This window comes from Chionomys nivalis, chromosome 19 (genome assembly GCF_950005125.1).
Source record: "Chionomys nivalis chromosome 19, mChiNiv1.1, whole genome shotgun sequence".
Classification (NCBI taxonomy): Eukaryota; Metazoa; Chordata; class Mammalia; order Rodentia; family Cricetidae; genus Chionomys; species Chionomys nivalis.
This window is the reverse complement of record NC_080104.1, coordinates 54,197,639-54,218,269: the sequence shown is the minus strand read 5'-3', so window position 1 is coordinate 54,218,269 and position 20,631 is coordinate 54,197,639. Positions and strand designations below refer to the sequence as shown.

The 20,631-nt window shown below is 46.7% G+C and overlaps 1 protein-coding gene across 5 annotated transcripts in view; it reads left to right on the top strand.

Moving 5' to 3' along the window:
* Dip2a (disco interacting protein 2 homolog A) overlaps positions 1 to 20,631 on the top strand; it is an 80,162-nt gene that overhangs the window by 39,692 nt on the left and 19,839 nt on the right. For all 5 annotated transcript variants that reach the window (XM_057751968.1, XM_057751969.1, XM_057751967.1 and 2 more), the window contains 13 exons: positions 1,108 to 1,199; positions 2,904 to 3,014; positions 3,797 to 3,920; positions 4,233 to 4,342; positions 4,929 to 5,031; positions 6,554 to 6,618; positions 6,768 to 6,861; positions 7,783 to 7,902; positions 9,712 to 9,826; positions 11,074 to 11,213; positions 14,926 to 15,062; positions 16,079 to 16,159; positions 16,796 to 16,923. In XM_057751968.1, coding sequence (XP_057607951.1) covers positions 1,108 to 1,199; positions 2,904 to 3,014; positions 3,797 to 3,920; positions 4,233 to 4,342; positions 4,929 to 5,031; positions 6,554 to 6,618; positions 6,768 to 6,861; positions 7,783 to 7,902; positions 9,712 to 9,826; positions 11,074 to 11,213; positions 14,926 to 15,062; positions 16,079 to 16,159; positions 16,796 to 16,923 — 1,420 coding nt within the window. The remainder of the gene's footprint in view (positions 1 to 1,107; positions 1,200 to 2,903; positions 3,015 to 3,796; positions 3,921 to 4,232; positions 4,343 to 4,928; positions 5,032 to 6,553; positions 6,619 to 6,767; positions 6,862 to 7,782; positions 7,903 to 9,711; positions 9,827 to 11,073; positions 11,214 to 14,925; positions 15,063 to 16,078; positions 16,160 to 16,795; positions 16,924 to 20,631) is intronic.

Sequence of the window (20,631 nt, the reverse complement as noted above, 5' to 3'; positions counted from 1 at the left end):
CAGCTAGATTCTGGGAAATGTGCATGTATTATTAATATTCCAAATTGACCTTTAAAGCAGGCTGAAACTGTGTTTGGAGTTGAATTTTTTTCTCATTGATATCTCAGGTTTCTGTTCACACATGTCAGCATAGCACCTACTTCAGTGTAATTTACATGTGAGCATTCATTCAGAAAGGGAGCGTGGCTGCCAGATTGCACAAGAACTGACGGGGTCTAGCTGGCATCTGTGTTTCCTCTTTGAGATAATGTGCACGGTGAAGTTGAAGCTACAGTGGGTGTTAGCGGTGGCCTCTGGGATCTCTACCCATCAGTACCCTTACCTTTCCGCAGACACATGCCACCCCCTGCACCTCTCTCCCCCCCCCCCCCCCTCTCTCTCCTTTCTCGGTGAAGCCTTTTATTTTTGAGACTCATCAGGTCTGGGTGCTGAGCATGGCAACTGCTCACTGTGAGGGGCAGAGGGGCAGCATGGTCCTTGGCAGTTGTCACGTTCTGTACCAAGGGCTCTCCCAAGTACACAGCAGAGAAGATATAACTCACTTCTTGATGTATACCACTCGAATAATGTCATTAATGAGTACTTAAATTATAAGACTACATCCACAATGAGCTGTTAGTTGGAAAAAGCAGTGTGAAATGTGATCATGTTCCTTAGAAGTTATACATACTCTGCATACATACATATATGTAGTATGGCCTTTTTGCTGACTGGTTTTTGTAATAAAACCCCATTTGTATAAATAAAAATAACTTTAGGCCGGGCGGTGGTGGCGCACGCCTTTAATCCCAGCACTCGGGAGGCAGAGGCAGGCAGATCTCTGGGAGTTCGAGGCCAGCCTGGTCTACAAGAGCTAGTTCCAGGACAGGCACCAAAGCTACAGAGAAACCCTGTCTCGAAAAACCAAAAAAAAAAAAAGCAAAACTTTAGGATTTTTTTTGAAAGAAGCTGTGATGTTCCTGGCAATATTGTATTAAACAGTTAATAGCTGGAAACGGAATCTACTGATAGAGAAATGGCATTCTATAGACATGTGCTTGCTTCATTAAATGTTAGCTGTTAGCTTCTTACAAATTAACATTGCTTGTTACTTTTGTTTTATTTTAGGCAAACTTTGGAGTCGGAGTTTAAAGTTAGCGTATACGCTACTTAATAAACTGACCAGTAAGAATGAAGCACTACTTAAGCCTGGAGACAGAGTAAGTAGTGAGACTGTAACTGCATTGGAATGAGTCAAAATCGAGACTTAAATATATATCTTATTGAAATTGGTGTTCTATCAGTTGTTTAGAATTACAGTTTAACATTAGAAATGGGAAAATTCTTATTAATAGGAAAAAAACTTGTGATAAGAATTAAATGATGTCACAGCAAGGACTCAGCAGCCGGGCACCTGTGGCTAATGTGGATTACTAGCTACAGAGTCAGGGTGGAGGATTTCTGTCATTGGAGGACGCTCTGGTGGATCAAACTGCTCCAGGCTGGCTGAAGAGAGTTTACCCCTAGTTACCAGGAGGTCAGGGTGGAAGGTGGGAGAAGACGATGAAAGTGGGGTGTCTTGCTAGCGGCCATCCAACAGGAAAGTGTCGATTGAGAAGATGGTGAGATTTCCAGGAACGGTCAGTGCTTTCCTCTGTCGTGTGAGCTCCGTTCCACAGCAGCTTCCTGTGGAGCCCCATTTAAAACCACTCACAGACAAACCAGAGAAGACAGGCTGAATGAGAAAGGAAGGAGGAAAACAGAAAACTAGGTACACAAAACAAGGTTTCTAGGGCCGGAGAGATGGCTCAGGGGTTAAGAGCACTGGCTGCTCTTCCAGAGGTCCTGAGTTCAGTTTCCTACCAGTCAGCTGGAAAACTCAAGCTGCTATAATAATGTCCAGAGTGCATAAACATACCTCTGCAGAGTGAATTCCCCCCAAACACTCTTTCTTTACCAAATGTCTTGTCTTAGAATTATAGCTGAGGCATCCACTGTTAAATCATCTTTAGGAGGAAAGGATTTCTTGTCAACAAACTTGGTAGATATGCAGCTTGTAAACCGGAAATACAAAATGAAGGTAAATAGATACAGCTGAAATTTTGTCTTAGAAGTTGAGGGCTAAGGTAAGCCCCTGTTGTCGTCTCAAAGGCTCTCAGTTAAGTGCTATTCTGGCTTAATCCGTATGATCACAAGACCAGTTATTATATCTGGGTCTTGCGATTCTCTTGTTTTTTTTTTTTTTTTTTTGTCAGAGTTTCTCTGTGTAGTCCTTGCTGTCCCGATCTGTAGACAAGGCTGGCCTCAGGCTCACAGAGCTCCACCTGCCTCCAGAGTGCTGGGATTAAAGGCATGTGCCCCCACTGCCCTGCTCAGATAGTATTTTTTTAGTGACAGTTGGGATTATGGTGGACCCAAATAATATTTATATGATTATAGGAAACAAATTAGACACCTAAATATTTTTAAAAATAGAATGCAAGGGAAGAAGTATTTCAAAAAATTTGGATGAGCAAGATGACATAGTAGGTTATGACACTCGCCACCAAACCTCGTAAATGGGACTGTGGATGTCAGTTCCGGTCAGTGGATGGGTGTGAGATCTGGCTCTCAGTCTCCGTGCATTGAAAGGCCTTGGCCTACAGCTCTAAACGTTTTTGTTCCGAGTGTAGTAAAGCTGCCACCTACAACTGCTTACTCAAAGTTACATGAATAAGGAAATTTGAAGGGCAAGAATGAATTTTGACATCAGATTTTCTTTGAGACAGGTTATCTCTATGTATCATTGATCAAAATTAGATTTTCTGAAGTAAATGTGAAAAAAAACCCATAAATTATCTAATCTTTAACTAACAGAAATTCTAGAAGATGAAAAGTCTCAATCATTCCTGAGTCTCACATCTTTTGTTGTTTTCTTCTTGTAGGTGGCACTTGTGTTTCCAAATAGTGACCCTGTAATGTTCATGGTTGCATTTTATGGGTGTCTCCTGGCAGAGCTGGTTCCTGTCCCTATAGAAGTACCACTGACAAGAAAGGTACAGAAGGGGATCAGGTCCAGGACGCAGTGCCCCTGCAGGTCTCTGTGGGTGCAGGGTGACTAGCTTCCTCTTCACCTGGGGTGCTGGCTTCAGCAGGTGCTTGCATGGGGCAAGGCTCTAACAGGCCTCCCAGGACCATAGAGAGCAGCTAGGAATTTGCCCACAGACACTGCTCTCAGGTGGACACAGCTGTCATTGCCCACAGACACTGCTTTCGGGTGGGCAGAGCTGTCATTTCATCTGTCTGAATTTCCCAAAAGAAAACATGAGTGTTTTGTCCTCCAGTGAACAGCATTTGTGATTCAACAAGCTTTTCTGGGGTTTTATTTATTGAATTAATTGTAACGTCAAATAAACAGGACAGGAGTTCTCATGCATTTCTTGTTCACTTATTTGGCAGGCAGTTTCTCACTCATAAGTCGTTAATGTGAGGGACTAGGTTGCTCTCGATGGCTCTACCATTTCGGATATGAATATCAGTAGTCTGATTATATCAGTGTACACAGTGCTTCAGTGTACACTGCTGTTGTGTTAGAGTTAACTAAAATGTTTCCAAATTTCACTTATAAGAATAAGTTTTAAGAAATTAATCCACTAACCAGACCTTTATATTTCACTGTAAGTAAAACAAAAAATGCTCTCTAAATTTTAAGATAATTTCTTATTTTCACGATAATAAAATAACCTGCCAATGATAAGCCTGGACGATTTTGTAAGTTTTCTGAAGGTCAGTGCTCTTGTCCCCTCCACCTCTGCTGCCATTGCTCTGTCTTCTGCAGGATGCAGGCAGCCAGCAGGTTGGGTTTCTCCTGGGCAGCTGTGGGGTGACCCTGGCCCTGACCACAGACGCTTGCCAGAAGGGCCTGCCCAAAGCACCAACAGGAGAGGTGGCGACTTTCAAAGGTGAGGCTCCCGGGCTCAGGAGGTCTGTGTTCTGGCTACACTGGTACTTGGCTTTGCCTTCTAGGCATGCTGTGCAGAAAACCCCACAAGCCTGGTGGGTCTTTAGCAAAAGTGATACTTATTCAAGGCTTTCGTGATTGAGTATCTTCACCTGTTTTGCCTTAAGCATATCTATTTAAGTAAAAGGAAATGGAAATAAAACTTGACCCCCATAGCCCCGGGGCTGGTGACTGCCCGTTGGGCACAGGTTCCACATGTGTGGAGCAAAGCCTTCTGACTGCCTTCCCCCACTTATCCTGTTTACTGTCATAGGTTGGCCTCCCCTTGCCTGGCTGGTGATTGATGGGAAGCATCTGACCAAGCCTCCCAAAGACTGGTATCCACTGGCCCAGGACTCAGGGTCCGGGACTGCCTACATTGAAGTAAGGACATGCTCATTTGGTGCGCAGATAACATCCCTCTCGGCTTGGGCCTGGTTTTTATAAGGCAGATAACTACTTAATCATCTCTAGACCAGGTGTTCCTGTCTCACATCTGCCCCAGATGTATAAAGGTCACATGGAACCTTACTTGGGTCATTTCAGGTTTCCCTCTGACCTGACTCATCCCTAATTGTCCTCCCTAGGATGCAGGCAGGTAGGGTGCAGCTGTGAGCACTCTTCCAGGTCCCTTAAGAGCTAGGCAAGCCAGGCGATGGTGGCGCACGCTTTTAATCCCAGCACTCGGGAGGCAGAGGCAGGTGGATCTCTGTGAGTTCGAGACCAGCCTGGTCTACAGAGCTAGTTCCAGGAAAGGCTCCAAAACCACAGAGAAACCCTGTCTCGAAAAACCAAAAAAAAAAAATAAAATAAAATAAAATAAAATAAAATTTAAAAAAAAAAAAAGAGCTTTGGATGGCAATAAGGGAGAGAGGACTCCAGCTGCTGCTTCTTCAGCGTCCTCAGCCTCCTCTGTCTGGTGTGGTTGCAGAAATATATATTGCTGTTTTTCTTCCTTGAAATTTTACAGTATAAAACCAGCAAAGAAGGCAGCACGGTAGGGGTCACCGTATCCCATTCATCGCTGCTGGCACAGTGCCAGGCGCTGACCCAGGCATGCGGATACATGGAAGGTAAGGTCGTACATTCAGGGTTGCAGCTCTTGCTGCCTGCTAGGCATCTGTTGCTGTGCAGAGCACATTAACTTTTAATGCAGCTGCCCCCATCAGGGGGTACAGCTTCTCCTGGTACCCTTGGGAGAAAGTCTTGGCTTGTGCAGGACTGGGGGGTATAAGGTGCCCCTCTTCAGAGCCTGGGAAAGTCTGACTAACACTGAATTTATAGCGTGTGAGCCTTGTGCACCAGTGGTTCATTGATGCATAATGGGCTGGATCAGTTGTGAATGTACTGAAGGGCAGTGCGTTGTGCGTTATAAAAAGACATCCTTTCCTGAGACTGCGCTCATGTTCAGTAAATGTATTTGTGGCCTGAGCAATCATGCATGCGAATGCTTAAGTATAATTTTTAGGGTCTTAGATTATCTTTGTTAAAAAGCAGCCCCCATTTACTTTAAATTTTAAACTCATATTATTTTATATTACTAGGCAATAATTGCGTATGTTTAGGGGATCAATATGAAATATATTATTTTATTAATTAAAAAAGAATTAAAAAAAGAAATATATTATTTTAAAATCTAAAATTGAACTTATGGTAGTTTTCTTACATTACAAACTGAAATTGAGCAAAACTAGAAAGTAAAACTGAATGACATATTTAAATACATAAAATGTGAATGTTTAATCTCAAGGGTTAGCTTGTGGACATAATTAGAAAAACTTTGTGGAGATTTGGAGGAGGACTTAAAGCACTTTAATGACTTTTAAAAGTTAGAAGAATTCTAGGGCTGGAGAGATGGATCAGTGGTTAAGAGCACTGACTGCTCTTCCAGAGGACCTGAGTTCAATTCCCAGCAACCACATGGTGGCTCACAACCATCCATGATGAGATCTGGCGCCCTCTTCAGGCCTGCAGGCAGAGCACCGTATACATAATAAATAAATAAATCTTCAAAATAAAGTTAGAACTATAAAGCCAACTCGTATTAGTTCTTTAGACTTAGTGCTAATCAGTTCCGTCATGGCCTCTTAATTTGGCTCTTCAGCTAACAAGGGCAGGGAGATTGTCATTCATAGTGCAACAATGTTTCTGGCTTGCATGTCAAGGCTTTGTGCAAGGAAGACTGCAGGCTGTGGGTGTGAGAATTGAGTTCTGGGTAGGAAGCTGAGAAATAAGAGTGTCCATGGCAGTTTGTAATCCTGTCTCTCTGAGAGGTGGCCACTGAGAATGATGAGGTCATGTGATGACCTTTCTGTAGCTTCTCCTGTATGTAGTATGTACATAGTGTGTGTAGTGTTCCTTGTGCTTTTGAACTGAAGATCGGCATGGTTCTCTCCTCCAGTCCAGAGCTGTGTTTCCAGTCGTCTGCACAGACAGTTTAGCTTGGTGTGAACTGGTGCATGGTGTCCGGAAGTGCCGTGTCTGTTTCCTTAAGCTCTGGTGTGCCGGTTATGCTCTCCTCTTGGGACCGCTGTAGAAGTGGGCAGAACTTAAAAAGAGCTGTTCATCAGTTTAACTTTCTGTGTCCGCTTTCAGCTGAAACATTAACGAATGTGCTGGACTTCAAAAGGGATGCTGGTTTGTGGCATGGAGTCTTAACAGTGAGTGTTGTTTGCTCGTGACTGGGGTGGGAACAAGAGATGCGCCAAGCCCGTGAAATGCTGCCATGCCAGTTTGTTGGGTTTGGTTTGCTTGTCGTGGCACCGATGGATCCTGCCTTCCTCTGAGCCGGCCCGTTTCTCTTTTGCAGAGTGTCATGAATAGGATGCACGTCATCAGCATCCCATACGCGCTGATGAAGGTCAACCCACTCTCCTGGATTCAGAAAGTGTGTTCCTACAAAGGTAGCAGAAAGCTTCCATTACTCGCCTCATACAGAACCGCAGGTGGGGGCAGGAGAGCCATCTTGGGATGTCTCTGTAGGCCATCCTGATCCAGATCTGCCCAGAGCCCAGACAGCTGCTTGCAGTGGAGTTGCTGGGCTTGTCACTAGAAGACCAGAGACTCCTAAGTTTATTCTTTGGAAGTTTCCTTCACGGTCACATCAGTATTCCTAGTCATATGATTTGAGATGGTTTTGATGTGCAGTTTGAGCTTTTGAAGCCACCAGTAACAAGGCTGTTGTTCAAATGATAGTCTATGACAGGCAGGATGGAGAGGATCCTGGGCCCCATTATTCTCACCTTCCAGTGGTCTGGAGTCTCCCAGCATTAAGCAGAAGTCTCTGCTCATTGGTGACTGCACGACTCTAGCAGGCTTTGTTCTGTCCAGTAGAGGTCAGCAGCTTCCCAGACTCTGACCTCCTGCAGCCAGCCGGTGCCAGCGACACTACACACTCTGCAGAAACCTCCAAATCAGCATTCCTCCTGCAGAATGTCTTGCATCCTGTTTTATGGAGGGAGACAGAGCCGGGTTGAAGGGAGTGAGGTTCGCTGGGCTCTGCGTTTCTCTTGAGGCAAATCCTGGCTCACTGGAGCCTTGTGTAATTATCACCAGAGAGGCTTCATCCAGCACCCGATAGGAGCAGGTGCAGACCCACAGCCCAACATTAGGTGGAACTCGTGGGATTCCATGGAAAAGAGGGAGGAAGGATTGTAGGAGCCAGAGGGGTCAGGGACACCACAAAGAACACAGCCCACATAATCAACTAATCAGAGTTCACAGAGGTTCACAGAGACTGGGGTGACAATCAGGGAGCTGTATGGGTCTGACCTAGGGTGTCTGGCCTGTGACACAGAGACATCTGTACTCCCTTCTCTTTGTAGCCCGGGCCGCCCTGGTGAAGTCCCGAGATATGCATTGGTCCCTCTTGGCACAGCGAGGGCAGAGGGACGTCTGTCTGAGCTCTCTGCGCATGCTGATTGTGGCTGATGGCGCTAACCCCTGTGAGTAGACTGTGTGGCCTAGGGTGCCCTGATGGTGTTTGCTCCCATGGTTCTTGACTTCTAGGAGGACATAGCAACCTGTTGAAATAGAACCTGTTGATCAAAATTAAAGCTTTATCACTGCTTTGATAAGTGTCCTATAATGTCCTGTGACATGTGCTGTCTCTTGTTGAGGATTCATTCACTGGCGGGTCTTATGCATGTTTATTAAGACACTAAATTTACAGGCAATTTTAATGCAGTTGAAACCTTTAATAAAAGTTATCATTTTTAAGAGATCACAAGATTATGCTATAAATAGGGTCCCTGATTTGCTATGGTCCTCCTGAGCCCCCTGGTCTTTAGTGTTAGACTCCTACCTATTTGACTCTCAGCCCCAACTTCCTTTATGGGGAAGACCCACCTCTTCTTCCATATGTCACTGACCAACCCTAAGTCTTTCTGGGGGAATGCCTCATGGCTGCTGCCTAAGCACTGAGGACCCTCCTGTGTGTAACAGTCTGAAGGGCGCTGCTTTTGGAGGTCTGGTGAGCTCTTAGGCCCAGGACTTCTAAGGCCCATGTCAGGAGTCCTCTAGGAGAGCCTCAAGTGATACTTGTTGAGCAAGAGTTTTCTTTTGCAGCACCAATCTGTTCTCCCCATTCTTCTGTGTACCCCACCTTTCAGGAGAACAGAACAGGCACACAGTACTCCTAACAGCCTCTCATTCTCTTGGTGCACACCTGAGACAAGCAAGGCATCTCCTTCCACACCCATGGCTACTTATGCCTGCTCAAGCCCACAGCTGCCCCAGCTCCTGTTCGTAAGTCAGCTGCAGTCAGGGCTCACTTGAGCGCAACGCTCCCTCCAGGGCCTGGTGTTAGCCCTGATAGCTTTGTCCTGTCCCTTTCTCCGTCTACATCTGGGGACCAGTGTTAGCCCTGATACTTTGTCCTGTCCCTCTCTCCGTCTACGTTCCTCCAGGTGCTACAGAGCCAGCTCTCCCTTCATAGGCCTTAACTCGCAGCTCATGTGTTGGTCTGTTGGATGCTGTGCCCAGTCTTGGTAGCACAGAACAATGTGTTGTCTTCTTTTCTTAGGAGACACTGCTCTGTCTGAGCAGTTGAAGCCCAGGGGTCCCTATAGATGCCCCTTCCCTTTTATGTACCGTCGTGGGGAGAGGTTTATAATGAGACTCTAGGGTCCCCGTGGCTGTAGTTATTTGAGCCTGGAACGGGCAGAGCCTCCCTGTTGCCAAGTTTTTATATCTCTAGCACCCACTGATAAGGCCCGCCACCCCTGAATGACCCGAGTGTACCCAAAGGAGAGGGAATAGGGAGAGGCAGGACATCCTCAGGGCCATGTGTAGACCACACATCTCTAAGGCTGCTGCTAGGAGCTGCACTCCCTCTGCTGTGGGCCATCTAGTGCCGGGCCCTGGCCTTGTAGGGCTGCAGATGCTCCTCAGTTACCTGGCAGGCTCCGTGCTGGTCCTGAACCGGAAGCACGGAGAGTTGTTCCTATCATTGGTCCAGGAAAGGTCCAGAGGGCAGGACCTCGGCAACAAATACAACACTAGAAACAGGCCTCTTCTCAGAGGCTTCCAGACTCTCGTTGGTGGGTTGGAAATGATCTTGTGTGTTTTACGGCAGTTACTCCTGCCCTAAAAGTCGTTGCTCTGCCGAATTCCAGCAGTGATCTTGTTAAAACAGGCCTGTGGGGCAGGACTCAGCATGGCTGCAAGGCCAGCCTGGTGCCTCGTAGACCTGTGCTCTGGCCTCACTGCTCCTCCAGTTACCTGTCTTGCTCCACTTCTGTCGCTTTACCCAGGGTCCATATCTTCCTGTGATGCCTTCCTCAACGTCTTCCAGTCCAGAGGTCTGAGGCCAGAGGTCATCTGTCCCTGTGCCAGTTCTCCTGAGGCACTAACAGTGGCCATCCGCAGGTAACCAAATTGCATGGTGTCTCTTGAGAACTCACATTTGAGTCTTAAGGACAGAGTTGCCTATAGCCCCAAGTTGGTAATCAGTTTCTAACTATTGGGAATCTTGAAGAAGGACTTAGCATCAGCCTTCCGGTCTTCCTCGGGTAACAGAAGTGCAGCCTGAGTTCTGTGCCCCTCACTAGTCTAGATCCGTGCTGGGAGTTGATGGTGGGTTCCTGGAGTACACTAATCTCTCAATGCTATTTTCCTTACACCTCTTCTCAGTCAAGATGCTGCTATTTCATGCCCGATCGATCATATGTAAAAGTTATAACTGAGCCACAGTCTCTTGTTCTGAGAGCTTCTGCTGACTGTAGAGGTCTGCTGGAGAGGGCCTTCAACATTCAGCCAGCCTGACCTGGAAGGCCCAAGCTGCCTTCACAGCTGTTCCCCTTGGGTCACACCTGGCAGCTTGGAGTAGGGATTTGATGTTGCCCCGAGAGCCTCCCACTCCCACCCATAGCTAGTGTCCTAGTCTCTGGGCCTCAGGTTCCTTCCTGCATTTCCTGAAAATACCATGTTGCTCCCAGAACACAGCTAGGCCCAAAGGCACTTTTTCTCCCCATCATGAATCACCTGTTCTTGCTGCCCTTGAGCACAATTCTCTGGGGTTTCAGGTCACATGACCACAGCTGAGGACATCTCCGTTAGCTTTCTGCCCTCAACTCTTTGCAATAGAATTGCCTTGGCTCTGGTCATGTATGCATTGTGCTCATACACAGGTAGTGTGTGCTTACAAATAACGTTAAAATCAATATCTTTATCTTTCACAGGCTGAATGGGCACATGTCTTGGAAAGGGCTCCATCTGCTGTGGGAGGGTTGTTTTGTAGGTATGATGGAGCTAATCCAGATCTACACATGTGTAGTATCACAGCCCATTGCAGCACAGTGGCCGCAACCAGCTAGTCTGCCCACCTGGCTACCCTAGGGCTCCATGTGAAGGCCACAAGATAACCAGATAGATGACCTGTCTCAGAGGTCACATGGTGTCACTTGCTCTGTAGTCGTGGGCCTGCCTTTAGTGAGAAGATATTGAGGTCGTACTGCAGAGAGAGACATGAGCTTTAGGACACACAGTTCCGACAGGTCCATACACAGAGCAGGTGCTTTATGAGGAATTGTACCTCAGCCGAGGCTGGCCCTCAGTGCCATCTTCCTCGGCACGAAAGCCCTTGTCCCAGGCATGCCCGTGCTCTTGTTCTCTAGGCCCCCGGACCTTGGAGGACCTCCTCCAAGAAAAGCTGTCCTGTCAATGAATGGCCTGAGCTATGGTGTGATCAGAGTCGACACTGAGGAGAAGCTGTCGGTCCTCACTGTTCAGGACGTTGGTCAGGTGATGCCTGGAGGTAAGAAACAGTCACTGCGTCGACACCCTGCACTGACTGACACACAGCAAGAGCAGAAATGCACCCGGTCTGTTAGATTGCCTATTGTCTGCCGGGCAGAGTCCTTCAGCCTCATGCCTTTGGAGGTATTTACCACTCTGTAGTCTCTGTGGAGGTGCCTCAGAAAATCTGATGCTGTAAATGCCAGGATGATGAGGTTACCTGACTAGGTTGTGACAAGCACTTGTGGTGACCGGAGGTATAGAAACTTCCCAGAAATACCCGTGGGGGCTCCAAAAACAAAACCAAAAAGCAACCCAGGTGTATCTTCCTGCTGCAAAAGCTGGCCCTCCTACTGGTTTGAGGCAGGGCAGTGAGGAGAGGTGTTGGGATGGCCTCACAAAGAAACAAAGTGTCACTGAGGAATAGGGACAGAGCCTGGTTCAGGAGCCCGCAGTCCGACTGTTGGAAGCAGGGAGGCCGCTCATGCTGCCCTTAGGTTACTTCTCTGCACAGCTTCTAGTAGCCACCCTGCTCTCCCTCTTCCTACCACGACCAGTGTCCTACTTGATGGAGGAGTTACTTTCATTTAATAAAGAAACTGCCTTGGCCCATTTATAGGCCAGCCCTTAGGTGGGTGGAGTAAACAGAACAGAATGCTGGGAGAAAGAAGCCGAGTCGGTGAGTCGCCATGATTCTCCCACTCCAGACAGATGCAGGTTAAGATCTTTCCTGGTAAGCCAGCTCGTGGTACTATACAGAATATTAGAAATGGGTTAGATCAATATGTAAGAGCTAGCCAATAAGAGGCTGGAACTAATGGGCCAGGCAGTGATTAAATGAATACAGTTTCCGTGTAATTATTTCGGGGCATAAGCTAGCCATGCGGGCGGCTGGGTGCCGGGGACACAGCCCTGCCGCTCTTATCACAACACCTACTCCTCTCTCTGATGCCGCCATGACACATTGATCACAAGCAGCATGGAGGAGGGAAGGGTTCATCTGGCTTACACTTTCAGGCTACTGTCTGTCAGTGAGGGAAGTCAAGGCAGGAACCTGCAGGAGCCTGAAGCAGAAACTGTGGAGGAACTCTGATTGCTGGCTCGTGTTTAGTTTTTTATGCAGCTCAGGACCGCCTGCCGAAGGACTGGCACGCCCACAGTGCTGTGGACCCTCCTACATCAACTAATAATCTAGACAGTTTATCATACGCATGTCCACAGATCAGTCCGATATAGGCAGTTCCTCAGCTGGGGCTCCTCCTCTGAGAGGACTCTAGGCTGTGTCGAGTTGGCAATGAAGGCTAATCAGAACACCCTGTTGTGACTTTCAGAGATGGGGTGCTATGTCTCATCCCCCATCACCCCCAACGTCAGCTCTCTCCTCTTCTTCTAGAGGTACATGTCCCCTGGCTGCCTGGCATCCTGGATTTGAACTTTTAACCTGTCTCATGGGTAGCCTTGGCGGCAGGTGCCATCTCCTGACACAGAAGATCCAGGTAGACTGGCCCCTGGGTGTAGGCAGAGTTATGATTGGAGTGAACATAGAAGTTTAAATTATCATCTTCAGTTCCAGCTTTTAACTAGTGTGGGCTGTATTTCTTCCTGCAATTAATTCTACTTCTTCATAGAAAGCTTGAATCTGTGGTTAAACATGTCCTAAAGCATGGTAGCTGACAGAGGTAATCTCAGCACTTAGGAAGCTGAAGCAGGGGAATCTTGTGTTTGAGGCCTGCCTGGGCTACATAGTGAAGCACGATTAATAAAATCTCAGAGACTGAAATTGGGGTTCAGCCTAAAGACCCAAAAAACAAAGCAGCCAGGCACTGGCTCTTACCTTGCCCTCAGTCCAAAATTGATTGCTTCCTGGAATCTCAGAATGAGACTGTGTTTGAGAGATGTCTCCTCCCATTTTTTAATCCTCTTTAGTTCTGGGATTAAAAGTGTGCACCACTGAGATTAAAGGCATGCACCACTCGGTGTCTATGTCAACTAGTATGGCTACTGGAATTAAAGGTGTGTGTTACCACTGCCTGGTCTGTAAAGCTGACCAGTGGGGCTCTTTTACTCTCTGATCTTCAGGCAAGCTTTATTTATTAAAATACAATTGAAATGCCACTACAGCATAGTAAGACCTTGCCTCAACAACAACAACAAAATGAGTTCTGCTCATTTTTCTTTATTGCTATAATAATGCAAATCTGTTTTGTGTGTTCACTGCCCAGTCATATATTTTTACACACATACACACATATACACACATGTACACATATAGACTGCCCAGTCATATATCTATACACACATACACACATATACACACATGTACACATATAGATTGCCCAGTCATATGCACACACTCTCATACATCTGTACCTGTGCTCCCAGGTGTTCATTTGTGCATGTGCTTGTCAGATGTGTCTACGCAACACCGTTCCTGGGGAAACATGAACCAACGCCTACTCACCTCAGATAGGGAACCATAACAGACCAAGGGAAGGACACCACCAAAGTCCAGCTTGGTGGACCAGTGAGATTTATTGGGGTTAGTTACAGGTTAGTTAGAGCAGAAACGACTCAGAGACAGCTGTACCACCAAAGGCTACCCTAGCATAGATGACCGCTCACAATGGCTGGAAGCCAGAAACACTGTACAACCTGCCGGCATCTTAGCAGGCTGGCAAGCAACTTGTTGAGGCAGCCCAGCTGCTCTGAGCCTCTTCTATATGTAATCTAGGAGGAGAGGGCCTGGTGAATCTGGTGAGTTGTTGACTTCCTGGATTTCATAGCGTTTCCTTGCAGGATGGAATGCTTCACTTCACCTTAAAGCATCTTGTCAAGCTTCAGTCCAAGGCAGACGTTTTACCTCTGACAAAATCACCACACAGTGAATGTTTGTGCATGCTCTTCCTAGGCTCTTCCTGGGATTCGGGCCCTTGTGCAGCATTTGGCTGTTGCTTAGTCGAACAGGCTTACGGGCATAGTCAAACCCAGCATGTCTTATACCTTATACACTGATGCTGCCCTGGGTTGGCCTCCTGGCATTCATGCTTACCACAGTGTCAAGTGGATGTGTGGTAATTTGCATTAATTTGTGACTTTTAAACATTCTTTGTGCACTCCTGAGAGTGTTACTGTGGGGCTGAAAAACAAATACTTGTCTCCCTGTTCTTGGGAAAATGAAATTCTGTTGGTCAAGAGAGTATTGCATAGATGTAGTTTGCTTTTTAATCACCACTGGGCCTTTCTCCAGCCTGCATGCCTGTGTGTGTGTGTGTGTGTGTGTGTGTGTGTCTGTCTGTCTGTCTGTCTAGTGCTGGCAGTGGACCCAGGACATCTTACATTCTAGGCAAGCATGCTACCACTAAGTTATAGCCATAGCCCTCACATTGCTTATAACGAGTACTTAATTAGTACTGTCCATGCCATGACGCTCTTTATAAGGATTTGCTGTACGTATAATGTCTTGTTTCTATAACGTTAAATATAGTAGCAATGCCAGGCGTGATGGTGAGCATCTTTTATCCCATCACTTGGGAGGCAGAAGCAGGTGGGTCTCTGTGCGCTCCAGGTCAGCTTGATCTACCTAGAGAGTTCTGGGCCAGCTAGAACCTCATAGTGAGACCCTACGTCAAAAACAAAACAAACAAAAACACCCACAAATATATGAACAAGTAAACCTTTGAGATTGATCTATTTAAATATACCCTAATGATTTTGAATTGTTTTCTGTTTAGCTAGTGCGTGTGTTGTGAAGGTAGATGGCGCCCCTTACCTTTGTAAAACTGATGAAATTGGAGAAATCTGTGTCAATTCTGTTGCAACTGGGACAGCATATTATGGATTGCTTGGAATCACAAAGAATGTCTTTGAGGTTTGTATCCTTTTCCTAATCTTTATCTTGAAATCAAATCCCATGAGTGTCGATGGGCCCAAGGGTACAGGCGGAGAGCCTACAAGCCACTGTGGGGATCCAGAGCAATTCCTGTGCTCCGTAGGCCTAGATGGCTTTGGCCATCAAGGAGGTCTTATTAGGACCTCAATTGGGTTCACATTATGATCTTTGTTATTCATAATATGCCATAGAAGGACAGGTCCTGCGTAGGTGGTATATCCACTCAGTAGGGCAGTCAAGATGAGAAATTGTGCTGCGAAGACCAGGTGCCCTGGGAGTCTTTTTTTTTCTATAGAACATTAAACCCTGGGCCGCAGGCACTTCGTGGTATTTGAAACGACTAGTGAAATGACCAAGGTAGTGCCATCTGGTCCTAACTCTATTTTTTTTCCAGACAGGGTTTCTCTGTAGCTTTTTGGAGCCTGTCCTGGAACTAGCTCTTGTAGACCAGGTTGGCCTTGAAGTCACAGAGATCTGCCTGCCTCTGCCTCCCAAATACTGGGTTTAAAGGCGCACACCACCGCTGCCCGGCTCTAATATTTTGTACCTGTTTGGGCAGTTTCCAGCCTTCCACCCACCACTAGCCACATCTACCTTGGCAGTGCTTTTGGAACTGTCCATGACCCAGACTGTGGTCCAGATATATTAACCAAAACAATTAATGTTTGTGCAAGCTATAAAACTAAAATAACTAAGACACAGGGTAAATAAGAAACAGTTGCCCTGTAGTGTTTAGAAAATGCTGCTAAGCTCTGCAAGCAGACACTGCCAGGCCGCTCTAGCTCCCTCACTGATACCCCCCCTCCCCGGCACCGATGGAAGTGAGGGTTTTGTCCTTAAACCCTGCACCCCCGGGCTTCATCACCTAGGGACGTTTTGAAGGCATGCGACTACTGTTGGTCTGGCCGTTGCCGAGTTCTACTGCTTGCCCCCCTTACCTTTCTGGTAGTCACTGAGTTGTCTGCTGCCTGACGCCCTCTTTCCCCTTCTGGCAGACTGTCCCCGTCACTGCAGATGGAGTCCCCGTGTCTGACCGGCCTTTCACCAGGACGGGCCTTCTGGGATTCATTGGGCCTGTGAGTATGACCTGTACCTGTCCATCAGCCGAGAGTGCTGGTGGAGAGCAGGAAGACTTCACTGCGTATGTGCTCTTGTCCCTGACGCCCTCGGTTCTCTGCGGCCACCCTTACCCGTTCCTCACCTGCATGCAGTGCTTCTCCAGCCACGGGCGTTTCCATTTTTATCATTTTCTTCCAGTTTTGATGTTTTAAATAAGTTAAAATGAATATATTCTGTGGCGTCTTGACCCACCTTTTCTCAGGTAGATGATTTTCTTTCTCCTTCCCCAGAAACATTGGCTGTCACAGCTTAGGGAGGGGAGTGCTCCCTTGGTGGGTGTCTGCAGTCCAGGACTGCTTAGTATCGGTGGCATAATGTGGTCCTGTCTGTAGCTGCAGCTAGCTCACAGGCCACTCAATACACCAGGATCCTTGCCTTGCTGCAGTCTCGGGCCTTCACGTCCTCACCCACAACTCTCTTGCCCTCTGCCTTGATCCCCTTTCCCATCCTTCAGTACCACCTAACCCACATAGTCTGTTCCACCCGACCAAGTCATGAAGTCACTTTTTTTTTTTTTAATCCCATGTGAGATGCTGGTTTCTTTGTCCTATCAAAAATCCTTCTCATGAGGCCTGACCACACCCTTTTCTCAGGATAATCTGGTCTTCGTCGTGGGCAAGCTGGACGGGCTGATGGTTGTAGGCGTGCGCAGACATAATGCAGATGACATTGTAGCCACTGCCCTGGCCGTGGAACCCATGAAGTTTGTCTACAGAGGCAGGTGATGCACTGTAGACCCTGCACCTGGGTCGCAGATTCCTTCTGTACCTAAAATCTGGGAAGTCTCTGTAGAACAGAAAAGCCAGTAAACCTGAATTTGCAAAATTTAAAAATTTATGTTTATCAGAAAAGTTACCCAAAGAAAGAGAAAAGTATTTGCATTAATGATAGCAGAGTTAAATGTCTTTATTTTAAAGAGTTTCTTCAGTTCTTTAAGAGAGTAAAGTCTGGGGCTGGAGAGATGGCTCAGTGGTTACAAACACTGGCTGCTCTTCCAGAGGACCTGTGTTCAGTTCCAGCACCCATTAGGAAGGTGTAACTCCAGTTCAAGGGTATTTTTTTTTTTTTTTTTTTTTTGGTTTTTCGAGACAGGGTTTCTCTGTGGTTTTGGAGCCTATCCTGGAACTAGCTCTTGTAGACCAGGCTGGTCTCGAACTCACAGAGATCCACCTGCCTCTGCCTCCCAAGTGCTGGGATTAAAGGCGTGCGCCACCACCGCCCGGCTCAGTTCAAGGGTATTTAACACCCTGTTCTGGCCTCCTCTGGCACCAGGCACACACGTAGTACATAGACATATATGCGGGCAAAACATCCATATAGAACAAATGAATTAATTAAAATTTCAAAAAGAGGCTAGGTGGTAGTGGCACATACCTTTAATCACAGTTTTCAGGAGGCAGAGGCAGGCAGATCTCTGAGTTCGAGTGAGTTCCAGGACAGTCAGGGCTACACAGAGAAACCCTTCCTCAAAAAACAAAACCAAAAAAATTATTTTTCAAAAAGAGAGTAAGGTCCAAATACATGATTGGGTAAAAGGGCAAAGGGATCCCAGCTGCTAGAAATGAGTAGATTCTAGCTTCCTCATCGTCTCGTAAATGCTGATTAAAAGAGCAGAGCCACTGTGTGAACTACTGCGGGCAAACTCTGTTTTCTTAGAAGGTTTTGGGAGACACAACATATTCATTGCTTCTATAATAAAAATGTCCTCAGCTTTTCTGTGTCGTTAAGCAAAGACTTTAGAGACTCTCATGTCTGTTGAGCAGACGATCTTTACCTCTGGGCCTATGACTTCATGGGGAAAGGGCTGAGAAGGGATTTTTGTCTAACTCTTCCCACCCCCTGAGTTCTTTGTTCTAGAGGAAGCTCTTTCCTTTGGTCTGTACAGCCAACTGCCTTTAAAGTTTTGTTCTTCTCCAAAGGGTATGTGTCTGTTGGGACTAATTGAGTCCTGGCTTTCAGCTGCTCTTCCCTGTCTAGAGCCTTCTAATTGAAGTGACTAAAGGCTGTGCTTTGCCTAGAGGATCAGAGGATGGGCTTTCTGTTGGCCATTGACTGCAGGGTATTTAAGCCTCCATGGTGCTATTAAAGAAGGGCTTTTGTACCAGCCATTGGAGGTCCGTGTGTCGGTCTGTCTCTGCGTGTGTTTCCTCAACCTCCAGCCCCTTGCCCAGAGCTTGCGAACTGGATTCTAGCACATAGAGTGCAGACGGGGGGGTGCAGTGTGCGGCATGTGTCTACCACCCCCCCAACCCCCGCCGCCCCTTTTATAACTTTAGTTAGTGTACCTATAAGCCAGGCCAGGCCCTGCCTTTGAACATCCACTGAAGAAATAGTCATGGAGTCGTACCAAGCGGGCAAAAGGTGGTAGTAACCTGGGGCACACATGCCTTGCTAAGGGTTTGTCCCCTGAAGCTCAGGTGCCAGAGGTAGAGATGTCCCTGGGAATTCTCATTGGGGATGTATACTCCCTGGCTCTGAATGAGCTGTGGAGACTGCTTCTTCACATCTTGCTGTGCCTGAGGAAGTATCTTGATAAGGTCAGGCCAGCCCAAGTGACTTACTGATGTGGGTGATTTTGTTTTGCAGACAGGCTAGCCTGCTTGTCCCTTCCTGGGACCTGAGGAATACAGGTACCTCAATGAATGAACATTATGAATAATCTTTAAAAAAATCAGGTTAAGAAACTGCTCCAGAATAAAGAAATAGAGAGTTTAAAGGAATAAGGAAAAGGGGTGGGAGAGAGGAAGGGAATCCGGTTGGCAGCTCAGGAGGAGGGTGCACGTGGAGCTGGAGAACTGTCTGCAGGATTGGAAGCTGGCATCCTGTAGATGCCGGCCCAGCTATTCTTATTTGGTAAGCTATGGGGTTACTGAATAGAAGGTGACAGACTCCCAACCATCCCGGAACTGATCTGCTAAGGTGGCAGAGCAATGTTTTCAAGTTCTAAACTAAATTGTATGCCTATGATAAATGCCATGACCAAAACAAGCTGGGGAGCAAACGGTTTATCTCATCCTACACCTTACAGTTCATCACAGGAAAGTCAGGGCAGGAGCGCAAGGAAGAGACCTGGGGGCAGGAGCTGAAGCAGAAAGCGCGGAGGAACACTACCTACAGGCTTGCTGTGTATGTCTGGTTCAGCTTGCTTTTTAATATAGCCCAGGACCACATGCCTAGGGACCTTCTCACATCAGTCATTAATCAAGACTTGCCTTCAAGCCAATCTCATAGAGACATTTTCTCAGTCAAGGTTTCCTCTTCCCAGATAACCCTAGCCTGTATCATAGGCATACAATTTAGTTTAGAACTTGAAAACATTGCTCTGCCACCTTAGCAGATCAGTTCCGGGACGGTTGGGAGTCTGTCACCTTCTGTTCAGTATCCCCATAGCTTACCAAGTAAGAACAGCTGGGCCGGCATCTACAGGATGCCAGCTTCTCAGTCCTGCAGACAGTTCTCCAGCTCCATGTGCACCCTCCTCTTGAGCTGCCAACCGGATTCCCTTCCTCTCTCCCACCCCTTTTCCTTATTCCTTCTCTCTCTCTCTCTCTCTCTCTCTCTCTCTCTCTCTCTCTCTCTCTCTCTCTCTCTCTCATAAGTTGACAAAAAGCCAAACAGCACAGTGCCTATCTATATTGTCCCTTAACTTGTGGGGTCCAAGGCGGATGGATTTCAGAAGTTTTGTCACAGTAAATTCCATATTGAAAAGCTTAGACAGCACATTAGGGAAGTGAATCTAGGAATGCTGTAAGAATGGCAGAAAGACAACATTGAGAAAAGCTCGCTGGGTGATATAATATGGTAGTGGGGGGTATATGTTATGTTACAGAATATGTGGGCATACTAGCTTTAGGAGAAGATAAGAAAACAAATATTTAAAGAGTCCTGTATTCATAAAAGGATCTTCTGAACACTAATTATCATAGCATTATAAAAACTAAAGCCTTTAAGTCATTGATATTCTAATAACCCTGTTATAATTAATTAAAGGAAATTATTAAAAGAAAAAAAAGAAAACATATATCTGTGATGATGCGGAATTAGAGCGGTAGACGTTCTAGTATAAGGGCTTTGGTGGGGAAATCCAACTTCTCGGCTTTGATGGGGGAAAATAGAGATAGCATTGCTAGTCCAAACAGTAAGGAAGGTGCTGTGCACACATGGACAGATACATAACACAAAAAAACAGCACATGTGAATGTGAACACACATGCACACAAACACAAGGAAGGAGGAGGGAGGAGGAAGAGAGTTCAGTCCTGGAGCCTACACGGTGCACAGTGAGAACTGACCTCTGAATGTTTTCCTCTGACCGTACAAGTGCTGCCAGATGCACATGCTGTAGGAAAACAGACAAAACGCAGGGTTTAGAACATATTTTTTAATTGATTTATTTGTATTTTATGTGCTTGGGTATTTTGCGTGTGTG